The sequence below is a fragment of the Labrus bergylta genome, chromosome 8 (assembly GCF_963930695.1).
Source record: "Labrus bergylta chromosome 8, fLabBer1.1, whole genome shotgun sequence".
Lineage (NCBI taxonomy): Eukaryota > Metazoa > Chordata > Actinopteri > Labriformes > Labridae > Labrus > Labrus bergylta.
Window position 1 is genome coordinate 31,880,930 of NC_089202.1, and position 17,350 is coordinate 31,898,279.

The window sequence follows — 17,350 nt, forward strand, 5'->3', positions numbered from 1 at the left end:
GGAATGATAAAGTGACCTTACTGTATGATCAGACATTAAAGGGATACTTCACCCATTGAAACATGAATCTGTATTGACATTGGGTCATATATGTAGGAATGTGAAATACATTTTGAAGTTGGTGCCTTCTTGGCCGTGAAAAGGCTTTACTTTATTAATCCCAGAGGGAAATTTGATTGTTACAGTTTCTCCAAGATATACAATATTGCCTAGCGGTAGAAATATAGTAATAAAAACATTTACAGACATGTTTACTTCAACACATAAGGCCATTTCCTCAACTGATTCAGAAATTTCTTCCAGAATTGATCTTGTAAATTCCTGTCAAAAACAGACTCTATGTCTGTGTCCATAGACAAACAGTGAGAGCACCGACACTACCAGTCTAAGTAGACTTAAAGATCCAATCAGTGAGCTGTGTAGAGAGTGAGATGATAAAGGTATCTTACTCTCTGATCATTAAGGAAACATGCTATGTTGAAGTGCTGGCTTCTCTGACAACAATGCAGCAGCCAGTATGTCCTCCTTCTAACTTTACATTCTGCTCCTGAATGCTCTGGAGCCGTTTGGACCAGAGAAGGTAGGCGCTTTTAAGACCCCCCACACGGCCATTTTGGACGCCCCTCGGTTTGTCAGATATGAGAGCAGTTATCAGGTCAACAGGTGTTGCAGCGATGGAAGCGGTCAAGAGAAGTGGTTCAGATAGAAGTGATTGTACCCGACCTAAAAAGCCTCTGCATGTTTCTAATAAGCTCCACGAGCAGAAACGTGCTCAAACTAGGATCAATATTGGAGATGCTTTTGAAAAATGGAGAGAGGTTAGAACACAGAAAGGTTTACAGACCCATGCAGAGCTGGATAAACACTGAAGCTTCAGAGTCCACCACATGGTGACCTGAGTGAGGGGGGGGGGGGAGACAGCTCTCTGTGATGTTTAGAATTTAGACTGCAGTACCCATTTTAAACACCAGGGGGCAGAGTTACATACTGCTTCATTAAAGGTATTTTGACATCTAACACTGACTGCAGGATCATTTTTATTTTGTCTGAAGCCAAACATCAAATCTTTCTCTAAAGGTTTCACAGCAGCTCCTTGTGGACTTTAAGCTTTTCCACAGTTCTCAGTGATAGTGCTGACAAAACCAAAGAGTCCACGAGGTGAATGCATCAAGAAGGGTTTAAAAAAGAAAGTCTGTCATCTGAGTCTTTGTTTAAGTTACTATCAGGAGAGTTCTGACTCCTTAGACTCAGTAATACTGTTCCTTATACTACATCCTAATCATGTCATGTTTATTGTAAGTACTACTATCATAGTTTGACATTACTGCTCTTGATTTGCTGAATTCATGATTTCAAATGGCTCTGAATCCACATGACTTCCTGTGCTTCTGTCATTTGAGTATATCTTTCCGGGGATGATTGAAGCCTCGTGTTGTCTCATTTAGTCATTTGGTTATTTCTGCATGAAATCATAAAAAGGTCAAACATGGCTCACCTGTAGCAGGATGTGTTCCATCACAGCAGAGTGGTTCAGATCCACAGAGGGGTTCTTCTTCTTCTGCACGCTCACTCTGATCACATGTTGAGTGATCTCTGAGAGGAAGACACAAACATGTGTTCACATCACTTCACTGTCAGAGTAAAGAGGCCTGCAGGGCGTCTTTTAAGCACTCGGCTGACATCCCCACAGTCAAACAAATTCATGGAAATGAAGATCAGGATATTCAAATCAGTTTTCTGTTGATGGTTTTTAGTGTATTGAATCCAAACAGGAACACTAAGTGACTCATTAGAGTCCACTCACCCAGAGAGTGGCAGATGTAGGATCTCTTCCAGTCACACGTCCAGTCCTCCCAGCCCCCTTTGTTGTTAAAGTCTGCTGCAGCACAATCCTCCTTTGGGTCTAAGTTGTTAGGTTCTGCTCTCCCCGGACTCCAGTTCCTAAACGTGGAGTTACTGCCATCAAACCACTTCCAGGACTCTCTGGAGAGGCCGATCCAGACTCTCTGTCCAGGAGGAACCAGCTGCTTCACCTCCTGGTTCTCTGCCAGGTTTCTCACGCTGGCCAGGTCTGTGTGGTGCTCTCTGCAGTAGCTCTGGGCCTCAGTCCATGACATGGAGGTGGAGATGAGGGCAAAGGTCACATCGGGCCTGAAGAGAAACCACAGTGAGGTCTTTCTTTGAGTCTGTATTAATCCATTAAACCTTTTCACTTCACAACTTATTCCAGTTAGAACCAGAATCAAATACTAAATACCCCTCCTCAATAATGAATTCCTGCTACACCCTCAGTACCTCTCCGACCTCCTGCACCCTCACACCACATCCAGAAACCTCTAGACCACAGACACCGGCCTGCTGTCCATACCACACACACCCAAACATCTATGGAGACATTGAGACCTCCACCATCACTTCTCCACATCAACTCTGCCTCTCCATCCTTTGTTACCTGTCTCAGTTTGGTTTTGTTCTTTGTTTGGTTCCTCCACCATGTTAAGGCTCCTCAGGGTCCATTAAAGGACTAAATCCTAAATCCTAAATCCTCTTCTCCATGTTCCTCTAACTCTAACATGTGTCTCTAGTCCGTCTACAAACCCCCCAATGATGAGAAAAGTCCATCCTCTCCGTCTTCTGCCTGCTCCACTTTTCAGAAAATGTGTGCTTAAACAGGCCGTTTGGAGATTTTTCCCTCATGACATCACAAAGGGCAGTAGCCCCTCCCCCAGGTGGGTGACACTCCCACAGCTAGGTGTTTGTTCTTCCCTCTGAGTCTGCCTTCTCACCGTAAACAATAGGACATGGAGCGAGAAAGACAGAGTACACCCAAGCCCTTCAGAGAGGGGCGTGGTTGTAATGGATATAAGATTGTGCACTAAGTTAAATTAATAATACATGTTAAAACTACTGTCTTTCTAAAATGTTGTATATCCTTTAAAAATGCTAAAAAGCTAGTTATAATTTAATGTAATTCATGCTGCTAAGGTTAAGTTTAAAAGGCATATCGGTAATTGATTGGTTTGGTCTTAAGCTTTTGTTATTGTTTTACCACTTCCGGTTTTACGCCAGCAGGGGGAGCGTGTTGTCTTGAGCGTCATTCATTACACCATTGAATGAAAGCCAGCAACAACGTGTTTGTTTCTTTCTTCTTTATTTCTCCCCTTACAGGTAAGGAATACTGTTAAAAGTCGAATAAAACCAAGTATATATGTGTTGTAAGTTTCCGGGAACAAGTTAGTGATATGTTTATACAAATATACAAAGTAATTTCAGTATGTTTATGAAGCAGTTTAAGCATGAATGTGTTTGCCGTGATGCGTGCATGCTAGCTTGAATCACACAGACAGAGCGCAATAGAGACACGTGTAGTGCGTCTACTGAGAGTGTGTTATTTAAGTTGTATCGGTCAGTTGAACAATTACAGTTACATGGTACAGTTTAAAGAATATCACTCTGCAAGTGTGTATGTGTATAACTACTAAAGCAACTAAGAAAAGAGTTAAATGTGTTTACATAAAACAAGCAGTAGATTATACAATATTGAGAAATACTAGCCTGTTATATGACAGATGTAAAGGTATTAAACAGTGCATGTATGTTCATCTAAGTGTATAATATTGTACAATGATAATATGATGTGTTATTGCATATTATTCATTACACCATTGAATGAAAGCCAGCAACAACGTGTTTGTTTCTTTCTTCTTTATTTCTCCCCTTACAGTACGCTGTACAGGGGTGTAACATGGTCAGACACAGCTCATTTACATATTTAAAGGTACAGACACAGAAACAGCCTGTTCTGAGCAGGGCTGAAATAGAGGGGTTTATAGACATGATCAAATACAGGATCAGAGTGGATTTAGAACAAGAAACTTCACACACATGTTTTGAGGAGCTCTGAGACTTATTTAAACTGAAGAAGAGGAGGAGGATATGTCACCTTTAAATGCTCATTCTATTATTATTGTTATTATATTCAGGTGGTTAGTATCCTCACCTGTGACATCACAGCAGACTGGTGTATAGTTTTTCTGTGCAGGGTACATCATTCCACCATCCATTATCAAACATAGATGTGCAGTGTTCAACACTGTGTGTGTTGTCTGGTTGTCCAGACAACCACTGTCTGAACTCGGCCTCTCCGTCACCGTAGAAACTCGGGTCTGACAGCGACCACCTCCAGCTGTCCACGTCGTTGTACAGACCAATCCAGGCTCGCTGAAAGATTACATTTAATAGATAACATCCATCATTCTGCCTGGATGTCTACAGGGTCCCGTCTCTGACTAGAAGATTAAAGTAATCAGTCCACGTGGGTCACCAACATGGATCTGAATGACTTTACAATGATCAAAGTGAACTCACATGGCTGAAATCCTGGTTTATCATTTGGCTTAGATCGGCCATGCCCCTCAGGGTGTCCACGTCCTCCATGCTGCTTATGGTGGCCAGGTCTGTGTGTTTGTCTCTGCAGAAGGCCCGGGCTTCATCTCGGCTCTTTGGCTCATAATAAAAGAAGTACCGTAATTGAACTTGTGATGACTCGGCACACAGTCCTGCAGTGGAAGACAAAGCACATGTACTCCTTAACATTTCTAGAAAGTTTCAAGCTTCCTGACTTGCATGTCCAGAATAGACAGAAAAGTGGATGAAGCCTAGCGGCCTCCATGCTGGAAATGCTGTCTCAGTCTAACTTTCAGTCAACCTAACGACAGGCTGAGAGCTGGAGCTGAGGCGGGTTTTAAACCTCCTGACAAACCGTTACACCGCGCCCACCTGTCAATCAGGTCAGCTACACGCCTTATTGTGAATACTTCAATTCACTTATAAAATCAAAAAGACAAAAAGTTCAGTGTGTGCCGATCGAGACAGAACTGTTTTGATTTTTTTTGTTTCTGTCTCACTGGCTGCAAAACAAATCCACCCACAGGTACAAATAAAGTCACCTGATCCTGATCCTGATCCTGATCCTGAACCTGATCCTGGTCCTGAACCTGGTCCAGCTTTGGATTCTTACATTTAGTTTTTCCTCCTCTTTACATTAATATGACTGAAGTTGTGAGTTTGACAAATAGAAGTTTGTATCTACAGTAAAAGAATGAAATCAATAAATCATAAATAAAGGATTTACCTGATGCAGCGACGATGAGGAGGAGAATAAGTGAGTCCATCTTCAGTGTTCAGTCACACTCACAGGTCCATCAGTCTCTCATAAACAGCTGACTGAACCTCAGGATCACTCGGCTTCACGGAGCTTAGGCAAAATAAGATTTGCATGGTAGGAAAATAAAGTTTAAGAACGTCATCTGAAAGGAGGCAGCAGCAGCGGCTGTGATTTACACTCAATGTTTGAAATAACATGAAGAAAGAAACGAGCAGATACAAAAACAAATCTGTGTGTGTGTGTGTGTGTGTGTGTGTATCATTGTGTGTGTGTGTGTGTGTGTGTGTGTCTGTGTGTACGTAAAACCTACAAAGATACTCTGATGCAAAGGCAGTGTGTGTGTGATGAGTGGTTTATTAGTCTAATGTTTTCTGACTCACTGAAACCCGATGAAGCACTTGGACAGTGTGCTGTTGGATCACCGGTCCCATGACCCCCCAGGAGCTCGAGACTTGGGACCCCATGGAGGGGGTTAAAACATTTAGCCGGTCACACTTACAGACGTAAGAGAACACTGCTCTGAATCATGGAGCAGTCTGTTCCATTGATGAACAATCAGTCATGAATTATTTTCCTTTACAAACTGACGCTCATAGAAACACAAACCACTGGAGGTCAGACTCACACACCAAACACTCCAAACCGACCTCTACCCTTCAGCCGCTCCACAGGGGGAGCTCGGTGGTCTCAGAGGATGACCTCAGACGTTCAGAATATCATTCAGTGGACTCCTTCTCTCAGGTCCTACGAAAGTTCTGGAGCACACAAATCACTTCAGGCTGATTTATTCAGGTACAAAGGAGGAGTGTTGTGTCTTCCTCACAGACGGGCAGACACACCCAAAGGGAGCGGGCAGAATCCAAATCCATAAAACAGGAAAGAGAAAAGCAAACAGGGAAGTATCAGACTGGGAGATAATGCTGACTCAGAGGAAGAAGACAAACAGAAGGGATGAAAGACACAGAATAAATACTGAAGAGAGGGAGACGCATTGAGCCTCGTTCACTAATATATGTGTAGAAACGTTCTTACTCTGCACATAAAACAAATCACCTTCAGATTCATGACACAGGCGTACCATCGGTCTGTAAGGATCCTCTGGAAAACCAGATGACACACAAGATAAATAATTTCCCCCATTGCCATTATTCTTTACTTATTTCTATACTTTCTGTGTTGTGGTAATCCAGGGGAGAGAGACGATTCAATCTTTGTTTGCCCCTTTTGTCTGCTGTTTTCATCCCTTCTTTTGAAATGTATTGCATAAGGAATTATGAATATGATATACTGTGTATGATTCTCCTCTCCTGTATATTTGTGGGATGTTGTTAAAACCACAACATCTTTGGGTTCTGGTGGACTTCGGGACTGAACCGCTCTAAGGTTTCAGAGAGTCAAACGGACCAGATCAGATTCATTGGTAGGATCTGAAATGTTGGGAAGCTGTATCTCAGAAACACATGAAGAAACACTCATGTGATCTGACCTCTTGCAAATAAGACGTTCTGATAGAGAAATAAAATCTGACCCTCCTGCAGTCTTCATGAGGTCCTCAAAAACTCTCCCAGGAGACTTCAGAGTCACAGCTTCTTCGACTCGCTCCAATGATTTGTGTTCAGGGTCGGATGCACATCCTTTACTTCCTCCTGTGAGAAATGAGCTGCACATCCAGACGCAGCGTTCAGCCTGACTGAGAGCTGAAGTCGTTTTTTATTTGTGCTTTAACTGAAAGACCGAGCAGCTGACTGGAAGGGGCTGCAGCAGACATTATTTATTCCATATTCCAGAAACACATGGATGGAAGGGATCAGGTGGATACATGCTGCTTATTCTCACCTTCCTTATGAAACAATACGAATCTAAAGAGACAGTCTTCTTGTTTTTACAGTTATTTACTGTATTTGTTTATTTAACACAGACACATGAACATGGCTTCATCCGTCGAATGATAACATGCAGTCCCTGCTCAGCTTTTAGGATTTAAACAGAATCATTAGACGTAAAGACTGTTACATGTCCTGGACATGCATAAAGGGGTGAATAACTTTACTATAGCTAACGGAAGCTCACCACCCATTAGCTACCTAGTCTCCTCTTTCCTAGAACTATGTGAGGGCTCGCTCCCTACCAGCTGCTAGTCTCTTCTTTCCTAGTACCTGGAGCTATGTAAAATTACTCCGCTAACACCTTGTCAAGAAGAGAAGACTTATATAACCGCATAGCTCTAGGATTATCTGCCTAACATTCATTTCTAGAATAATAAGATTCAAGTATAATCCTTGATTCAGGACCCTAGATTAGCCCCCCTGAGGCTCTCACCCCCAGAGAGGGATTAACTGCAACTCTCCTCACTCGGATGCTAGGTGTGTATGAGGTGTGTAGTAAAAGTCAGTAGAAGTGTGCCGTGGTGTGACTGCTCATGCTTACCTACCGAGGTTCACGCGGCGTCCTTAAGAGAGGCTCGGGTCTTTGTGGTGTGAATGACTTGAGTCAGAAAAATGGTTTCAGAAAGTTCAGAAAGTTTATTGAAAAAACTTCAAAAGATATTCAAAATACAAAGCAGTAAAAGTAAAACTATAAAAATGTAAAATACAAAATCAAAAGTTTAAACCCGAGCGTGTAGACACTTGATGTTTTAAAAGATCTCGGTCTCAGAGACTAAGTCCCAAAACAGGAATTTGAAAGTCAGAGTGACGTGGAGCCCTTTAGAAAAAGTGAAAAAGAGCCAAACTGTCTGTTTTTTCCAAGATTCTGTAAAACCTCAACAATGCAGATTCGCAGAAACGCTATACACTCACGAGTTCCTATGTGGTTTAACTCAAAGTATGGCAGACTTATCCTGACCTCACAGGTGCATAGACACCGCGGATGTGTGCATGATTGACAGGATATGTAAAAGCAATAAAAAAGTAGTTATGACTATATGACATATGAATGAAATGATGATAAAAGAACATATATGGTAAAAACAAATTCAACAATTGCATAACTCTTTCTGATCTTTCAACAAGACGTAAAGAGAAAGAGTTACACTATACTAATACAGAAAGATGATCACCTCGTTACAGTAAAGTGATTATTATAAGAGGAAACAGTCGACGCTCACAGCCTCTGTACCAATGAAATACAAGAAGTCTTTTGTACCATACCATAACTGTGGGAATGATCCGCTACTGACCAATGAAAAACATCTTTCACTACTCTACAGCTCATCTTTTGGTTTTGTAATCATCCTCTTCTTCCTCATCTTCTTCTTCTTCTCCTCTTTGTGGAACACCTTCCCGTCCGTCTGCTTCCTCCAGCTCAGTTTGACGTCGCCTTTCACCCCCTGGTCCTTCAGCTTCTGTTTGATCTGACAGAAAACATTTTCTTTGTCAAACACTGACAAACATTCAGGTCAATGACATTCTCATAGCAGGATTTTGCCTCGAACGGGCGGTAAAGTGGCTTCAACCCATGTTGACATTCCCCAGTAGAACAATGGATTCCCCAGCCAGAACCCCTTCCAGTACCTGACACAGTGACTCCAAGAAGGCTGAATACTGCCACCTGCTGATTGGTGCATAAGCACAAACTACAGGAGTTTGGTTCCAGAACCAGAGCAGTGTGCCAACACAAGCTCAACTTCATCTAGCTCCAGTTGCTTCCCCACCAGAGAGGTGACGTTCCATGTATCTAAAGCCAGTCAACGCTGACGGGGATCAGCATGCCAACGCCAGCGCCTTCGCCTGCATTACACCTGACCCTCATGCCCGTCCATGCAAGACGCCAGAGCTGTCATGTCGTCCATCTTTTCACACATTCTTATTATAACAGCATTATTTAAAGACACTCTTCTCTTTGTTCACCTCGTCACACAGGGGACCCTGTTGGTCTGTTTTGAATGTAATGATGAAGATGTACCTGCTTCAACATGGCGTCCATCACTGCCGGGTCATTCATATCCACAGAGGAGCTCTTCACCAGCCTCACTTTGACCACTCCTTTTGAAACTGAAGCGTCTTTGAGAAGCAGACAGACGGGATCATTCAAGATGCTCGTGGTTAAAGGTTTAATCTGTGATTTTTCACACTTAAATGTAGAAATCAAGTATCTCCTCTGAAAATAACTCTGTGAGTCATGACTGTCTACAATGGGTGTAACACCCGAGTCCCACTGTCTGTGATGTTTTCAGAGTTTTCAGAGTCCTATCTTCACTTTGTTTACATCGCCAGGACGGCCGGCTGACTCCTCCCCTCGTGTATAAAAGTTGTTTAATTGAGGGACTAGAGAGAAGAAGAATAACATACTGTACTCACTGCTTAACTGTGTTTCTAGATCACGCTCATTTCAGGTAAATTTACATGCAGTGTGAAGATACCAGCATAATAAAGATCGCTAGCATGAGCATGCTAACACAACAATGCAGCGCCAGTTGTTTTGGTTTCATGCTGGTGCTCAAGGGCGACACCTGCTGGATCAAAAAATCACATATAAAGACTTTAAATGATCATCTGCATGGACTATCATAAAGACAAACTCTGTTCCACTTTCCTACTCTGTTTGTAAGGAGATTGTTTGTGTTTCAAAGATTTCCTCGGTTCACTGCTACAGAATCATCACCTGCCTTTTCGTACTATGATTTGTGGCCACGATAATCACGCCCGTCGAAGTAATGCCCCACTACTCCTCCACGACATTCAGACTCCCACCCCCCCCCTCTGTCCCGTCTTCAGAGGCGTTACAGAGGAGAGAGGGGATCAGCTGAGTCAGCGGGGGAGCACAGCGCTGTGTGTGTGTGCACGTCTGACTGTGTGCATGTGGAGCTCCTGCGGCGCCGTGCTTGGACCTTGGACCCTGACTTTTCTCACCTGTGTGTCTTTATCCCCTGATTAACTCTAGTTTCCGCTCGCGAGCAGGTCACAGGATATGAACTTGGCTCGCTCACTGTGAATGTACCTGAATATTTCCTGCAGCGTTCACACATCAGCTCACCCCCAAATGTTCTTAAGAGTGTAGCGCAGGTATTTGGGGCAGTTTGACTCGTGATAAATGTGATAAAGGGTCTCTGAACATAGAGTTGAATAGATCTCTAACCTTTAATGATGGTGTCGTTTTGAGAAGAAGCTGTCGTTGCTGCAGGATCGGCTGATGGAAGAAACAGGAGAGGGACAAGTTGGACTTATTATGGAGTCACAACATTTGTATTACAAATTAAACATTTGAATAAATGCTCTTTTAAAAAAAACATACAGTGGATGTGGTTGGGCGGCGCCCTCTATTGACCAGCCACCCCTGGTTGAATCCACAATGTAACGATAGCTCACCACTGTAGCAGATGGATGCTCTCTTGTAGTGACAGGGCCAGTCCTCCCATCTGCCTGACTTTATTAAATAAGCGGCCACGCATGTCTCTGGTTCATCGCTGTTATTGGGTTCATTTTCATTCCAGTACCTAAACGAAGAATTACTTCCATCCGTCCACTTCCAGGACTCTCTGAAGAGGCCGATCCAAATCAGGGATCCTGAGCTCAGCTTCTTTATCTTCTGGTTCTCATCCAGGTTTCTCACACTGGCCAGGTCAGTGTGGTGTTCTCTGCAGTAGCTCTGGGCCTCAGTCCATGTCATGTTAGTGTTGATGAGGACAAAGGTCACATTCCACCCTGAAGAGAGACCACAGTGTTGTACCAAACTGTATCCAGGAAGTATCTGTGCCTTAATGCTTTGACAATTTAAAACTCTGTGTGTGTGCCTTGGTGCATGTCTCAACAGTTTCTATGTAAAGCAGCGTAATGATCAACATCTATCTGCTTTGAATAAAGTTCCAGTGAAAACAACAGAGAGATGGAGGAAAACAAGAGTTCACTGTCATAATTCATATTCTCACCTGTGACATTACTGCAGACTGGCTTGTGAAGTTGCCCACATGGTACATCGTTCCAGAGTCCATCACCTAACATCTGTGCACAGTGCCCTAAACTGAGATAATTGTTGGGTTCTCCAGGTGACCAGTGTCTGAAGGTGCTCTCTCCAGGTTTGTAGAAACTTCTGTCTGACAGTGACCACCTCCAGCTCTCCACTTCGTCGTACAAACCTATCCACACCAGCTGAAAGCAACATTTGATTTATATTATTTTTCAGCTTCAGTTTGGAAAAGTACAAACAGCAGGATGTAGTCAGGGCCGTGTTCAGACTTTTCAGACTAGGGTGGCAAGTAAACGGGAGGTCAGGACATGCAGCCTGACCACCAATGAGGCATCGCCTCATTACATGGACGTGGTGAAGAGGACTCACGTGGCTGGATTTTAAGTAGACCATTCTGCTTAAATTTGCCTCTCTGTTCAGCAGCTCCACGTCCTCCATGTTGTCCATGGAGGCCAGGTCGGTGTATCTGTCTCTGCAGTAGCTCAGAGCTTCACTCATGTTCTTCGGCTCGTGCACAAAATGAAACTGACGTCCAACATGTGTATAAACGGCACACAGTCCTGAAGAGAAGCACACGGATCAGATTCACACCCTGAAGTGTAACCTGCTGTTCATGTCTTTGTGATGAAAACACTGAAAGGTTTATTCTGAAAATAATTCAGTGATCATGATTGTGTTCAGTGTAAGAGGAGTGTAAGAAGAATGACATCATTAATAACGTTAATATTAAAGCCTTTGGATTCAATCAGAAGAGTCACTTACCTGCTGCAGCCATCAAACTCAGGAGAAGTTTTTCCATCCTCGTGTGAAGAGACTGAAGTCCTGCAGCTGCTCAGATGACTCTGTGTTCAGCAGTAACTTTTAAATGCATTTCATGCAAAGTCATGTTGGTAGAACTCATTTGGTTATCAGGCACAGCTTCAGGAGTCAAAACACTCAGATGTTTACAAAAATACATTTTATCATCTACTAATACTTCTAACCTGGATCAGAGAATCCATAAAGACTGGACGGGATTCAGACCTTTAAAGAAGAGGTTCATCTAGATTAAGGATCAGGATCAGCTCTCTGCTGAGACATCACGTCAGTCGTGATGATTGGTCGGGTACCACCGTGCAGTCCAATTTGTTGTTTGAGTCATCGCAGAAATGTATGGATCTGTGATCGGTTAATTTTACACAGTGACCATGGTAACGGCGGTCCTCAGGCTGCATCAGGTGGTCAGGCTCCATCAGGTGGTCAGGCTGCATCAGGCTGCATCAGGTGGTCAGGCTGCATCAGGTGGTCAGGCTGCATCAGGTGGTCAGGCTCCATCAGGTGGTCAGGCTCCATCAGGTGGTCAGGCTGCATCAGGTGGTCAGGCTGCATCAGGTGGTCAGGCTCCATCAGGTGGTCAGGCTGCATCAGGTGGTCAGGCTGCATCAGGTGGTCAGGCTCCATCAGGTGGTCAGGCTGCATCAGGTGGTCAGGCTGCATCAGGTGGTCAGACTGCAACAGGTGGTCAGGCTGCATCAGGTGGTCAGGCTGCATCAGGTGGTCAGGCTGCATCAGGTGGTCAGGCTCCATCAGGTGGTCAGGCTGCATCAGGTGGTCAGGCTGCATCAGGTGGTCAGACTGCAACAGGTGGTCAGGCTGCATCAGGTGGTCAGGCTCCATCAGGTGGTCAGGCTGCATCAGGCTGCATCAGGCTGCATCAGGCTGCATCAGGTGGTCAGGCTGCATCAGGTGGTCAGGCTGCATCAGGCTGCATCAGGTGGTCAGGCTGCATCAGGCTGCATCAGGTGGTCAGGCTCCATCAGGCTGCATCAGGCTGCATCAGGCTGCATCAGGCTGCATCAGGTGGTCAGGCTGCATCAGGTGGTCAGGCTGCATCAGGCTGCATCAGGTGGTCAGGCTGCATCAGGCTGCATCAGGTGGTCAGGCTGCATCAGGTGGTCAGGCTGCATCAGGTGGTCAGACTGCAACAGGTGGTCAGGCTGCATCAGGTGGTCAGGCCCCATCAGGTGGTCAGACTGCAACAGGTGGTCAGGCTGCATCAGGTGGTCAGGCTGCATCAGGCTGCATCAGGTGGTCAGGCTGCATCAGGTGGTCAGGCTGCATCAGGTGGTCAGGCTGCATCAGGTGGTCAGGCTGCAACAGGTGGTCAGGCTGCATCAGGTGGTCAGGCTGCATCAGGTGGTCAGGCTCCATCAGGTGGTCAGACTGCAACAGGTGGTCAGGCTGCATCAGGTGGTCAGGCTGCATCAGGTGGTCAGGCTGCATCAGGCTGCATCAGGTGGTCAGGCTGCATCAGGTGGTCAGGCTCCATCAGGTGGTCAGGCTGCATCAGGTGGTCAGGCTGCATCAGGTGGTCAGGCTCCATCAGGTGGTCAGACTGCATCAGGTGGTCAGGCTCCATCAGGTGGTCAGGCTGCATCAGGTGGTCAGGCTGCATCAGGTGGTCAGGCTCCATCAGGTGGTCAGACTGCATCAGGTGGTCAGGCTGCATCAGGTGGTCAGGCTGCATCAGGTGGTCAGACTGCATCAGGTGGTCAGGCTGCATCAGGTGGTCAGACTGCATCAGGTGGTCAGGCTGCATCAGGTGGTCAGGCTGCATCAGGTGGTCAGGCTGCATCAGGCTGCATCAGGTGGTCAGGCTGCATCAGGCTGCATCAGGTGGTCAGGCTCCATCAGGCTGCATCAGGCTGCATCAGGCTGCATCAGGTGGTCAGGCTGCATCAGGTGGTCAGGCTGCATCAGGCTGCATCAGGTGGTCAGGCTGCATCAGGCTGCATCAGGTGGTCAGACTGCAACAGGTGGTCAGACTGCATCAGGTGGTCAGGCTGCATCAGGTGGTCAGGCTGCATCAGGTGGTCAGGCTGCATCAGGTGGTCAGACTGCATCAGGTGGTCAGGCTGCATCAGGTGGTCAGGCTGCATCAGGTGGTCAGGCTGCATCAGGTGGTCAGGCTCCATCAGGTGGTCAGGCTGCATCAGGTGGTCAGACTGCAACAGGTGGTCAGGCTGCATCAGGTGGTCAGGCTGCATCAGGTGGTCAGGCTGCATCAGGTGGTCAGGCTGCATCAGGTGGTCAGGCTGCATCAGGCTGCATCAGGTGGTCAGACTGCAACAGGTGGTCAGACTGCATCAGGTGGTCAGGCTGCATCAGGTGGTCAGGCTGCATCAGGTGGTCAGACTGCATCAGGTGGTCAGGCTGCATCAGGTGGTCAGACTGCATCAGGTGGTCAGGCTGCATCAGGTGGTCAGGCTGCATCAGGTGGTCAGGCTCCATCAGGTGGTCAGGCTGCATCAGGTGGTCAGACTGCAACAGGTGGTCAGGCTGCATCAGGTGGTCAGGCTGCATCAGGTGGTCAGGCTGCATCAGGTGGTCAGGCTGCATCAGGTGGTCAGGCTGGACCTGGGTACCCTGACCCTCTAAGTGTTGAGGTTCTGTTGGTTATGAATCGGTGCAGATGAAGATGGATGTTAGCATGCTAATGTTTGTGTGATGTTCTGTGTGCAGGTACACGCTGTGAGCCGTGTCTGAGTGCTGATGTGAAAAGAACAGACGTCACACTGAACGCTGACCTCCCTCACCTGTCTCTCAGAGATCCTCTCGCCCAATCAGAGGGCTTCACGGCTCGCTGTCCGTCCTCTGAGCCGCGGTCGAGGACTCTCGGTTCCAGCGAGACGAACAGACGAGGACGGTGAAGAGGAGGGAGGAGGGGTGAAGGCGTGTCCGACCTCCTCACGCTGACTCAGCAGGTCTGCAGGTTTATAAACAGACGGAGACGATGAGCTCGTCACCACGGAGACCATGGCCTGGCTGCTCTGCATCGCCTGCATCCTGGTCTGCTGCCCGCTGCTGCTGCTGCACGGCAAAGCTTCAGGTAAGCTCACCTGAACACCTTTTTAAAAGGTTTCAAACCAAAGAGTCCTTTGAGATTCTGATAGCAAAGCATTAGAGTTACAAAATGTTTATTTATTCATATTTGAACTCGTTGAACTCTGAGTGTGATTTTAAGGTCCTGACACGCCGAGGAGGGCGTCGTTCTAGGTGTACCGTCGATGAGCGGTCGTCGCTCTAGTTTTTGCGGTGTGTCCGGCTACGTTGCTACCTTTTTTCAGTCGACTGGACATGTTGAATTGGGTCGGTGAGAGGGAGCTCTCTGATTGGCTGTTGGGAGGTTTCATTTCTCTCCAGCTCTCCTCTCAGGTTCAGTAAAGCCTCTTGAGCATGTCTCTGTAGTCTCCATGCTTTCACCCATTAGTGAGGTTTCTCCTTATTTGTCTCCTCCTCCTCTTCTTTTCTTTTTCCACTAAAAGACCAAGAGCTGACAACACCAGCACCATCTTCTACTTTTTATCAGACTCCATTAGTAGACGACCTATAATACGAGAGGTGACCGACAGCGGTGTGAAAATGGTCTTCTTGTATCATAAACAACAGACTACTGCCCCCTGCTGGCATGGAGAGTTATTTCCTCTCAGAACATACGTGGTGGTTGGCCGTCGGCTGTAGTCTTCGCGGTGTGTTCAAGTGCAACTTTTTGGCTAAGACGTGAGGCGGCCTTCGTCACCACCAGTTCTTTGCCGTCTGCTTGGTGTGTCAGGGTCTTCATGAAGACTGAGCTGTGCAGACTGTTATCATCACATGACTAAAATGTCCTACAGCTTAATAAGAAGACAGACGTTCTGTTAGTGGGTTCTGATTTCTGTGAGGCTGTTCATTGGCTCTCTGTAAAACAAAAAATGGATTTTAAATCATTTGAACTGTTTCCAAAGGCAGAAACGTCCGGGCTCCTTCTTAATGTCGTCAGGCAGCTCACTTATCGTGCTGTCACACCTGAGCCGTAGTGTTGATCACTCAAACATCTGAATGTTTCTCTCTTCACTCTGAGCGTCATGTGATCACTCAAACATCTGAATGTTTCTCTCTTCACTCTGAGCGTCATGTGATCACTCAAACATCTGAATGTTTCTCTCTTCACTCTGAGCGTCATGTGATCACTCAAACATCTGAATGTTTCTCTCTTCACTCTGAGCGTCATGTGATCACTCAAACATCTGAATGTTTCTCTCTTCACTCTGAGCGTCATGTGATCACTCAAACATCTGAATGTTTCTCTCTTCACTCTGAGCGTCATGTGATCACTCAAACATCTGAATGTTTCTCTCTTCACTCTGAGCGTCATGTGATCACTCAAACATCTGAATGTTTCTCTCTTCACTCTGAGCGTCATGTGATCACTCAAACATCTGAATGTTTCTCTCTTCACTCTGAGCGTCATGTGATCACTCAAATATCTGAATGTTTCTCTCTTCACTCTGAGCGTCATGTGATCACTCAAACATCTGAATGTTTCTCTCTTCACTCTGAGTGTCATGTGATCACTCAAACATCTGAATGTTTCTCTCTTCACTCTGAGTGTCATGTGATCACTCAAACACCTGAATGTTTCTCTCTTCACTCTGAGTGTCATGTGATCACTCAAACACCTGAATGTTTCTCTCTTCACTCTGAGCGTCATGTGATCACTCAAATATCTGAATGTTTCTCTCTTCACTCTGAGCGTCATGTGATCACTCAAACATCTGAATGTTTCTCTCTTCACTCTGAGCGTCATGTGATCACTCAAACATCTGAATGTTTCTCTCTTCACTCTGAGTTTCTCCTCCAGCCTCCTCGTGTTTATTCTGCAAAAAGTCAGAGTGAGCTGATGTGAGAACACAGCAGGATATAATCAGGAGAATTCACCTGGAGCCAGTGGGAGGAGTCAGTGGGAGGGGCCAGTGGGGGGGGTGGTGACCTTTATTCCCTGTGATGGCTGTACGACCATAGACTGTCTGCACGCCACCTCTACCATCTCCGTGCTCTAATCAACCTGCTGCTGCATGTTTCCTGTTCTCCAGGATGTTCTCGTGTTACCTAAGGGTGGTATTCTTTTATCCTCTACTTCCAAATATTCTTCGCTTTTGTGTCTTCTTTTTTTTTTTCTGCAGAGCTGAATATCAAACGTCCTGCAGCGTGTTTTCTTTTGTTCTTCCCCACCGACTGAACAAACGATTCATTCATTTCTTAGAGTGTGAGAGAGTTTCTCACCTTATTTTCATTTGGACCTTTTTTTATTCAGCCTCATCGTACTTCCATGTCGGTTACTATGAAGCTCCTTTTCTTTGCTCTCGTTGTCCTCATTCTGGGGACGTTCATTTATTCATGTGGTTTTTAAAAGGCTTCTCGTTACCATATATGGTCATATAACACTGCTTACTTATCGATGTGGGCACGACCTCGGTCTCT

The 17,350-nt window shown here is 45.8% G+C and overlaps 1 protein-coding gene and 1 long non-coding RNA gene across 2 annotated transcripts in view; both read right to left on the minus strand.

Annotated features, from left to right (window-relative positions):
* Nucleotides 1–12,315, minus strand: part of LOC110004076 (macrophage mannose receptor 1-like) — a 13,433-nt gene extending 1,118 nt beyond the window's left edge. The window contains exons 1-9 of the mRNA XM_065957960.1: nt 11,834–12,315; nt 11,441–11,631; nt 11,034–11,253; nt 10,474–10,809; nt 10,244–10,294; nt 9,071–9,168; nt 8,374–8,519; nt 1,805–2,151; nt 1,496–1,593 (exon numbers count right to left, since the gene is read on the minus strand). Of these exons, the coding sequence (XP_065814032.1) occupies nt 1,496–1,593; nt 1,805–2,151; nt 8,374–8,519; nt 9,071–9,168; nt 10,244–10,294; nt 10,474–10,809; nt 11,034–11,253; nt 11,441–11,631; nt 11,834–11,870 (1,524 nt within the window). The 5' untranslated portion in view covers nt 11,871–12,315. The remainder of the gene's footprint in view (nt 1–1,495; nt 1,594–1,804; nt 2,152–8,373; nt 8,520–9,070; nt 9,169–10,243; nt 10,295–10,473; nt 10,810–11,033; nt 11,254–11,440; nt 11,632–11,833) is intronic.
* LOC136179909 (uncharacterized) lies at nt 3,712–5,223 on the minus strand. The gene is made up of 3 exons (XR_010666831.1): nt 5,135–5,223; nt 4,369–4,559; nt 3,712–4,221 (listed from the first exon to the last, which is right to left on the minus strand). It is a non-coding gene; the product is annotated as an uncharacterized lncRNA (long non-coding RNA).
* Nucleotides 12,316–17,350: the final 5,035 nt, after the last annotated feature.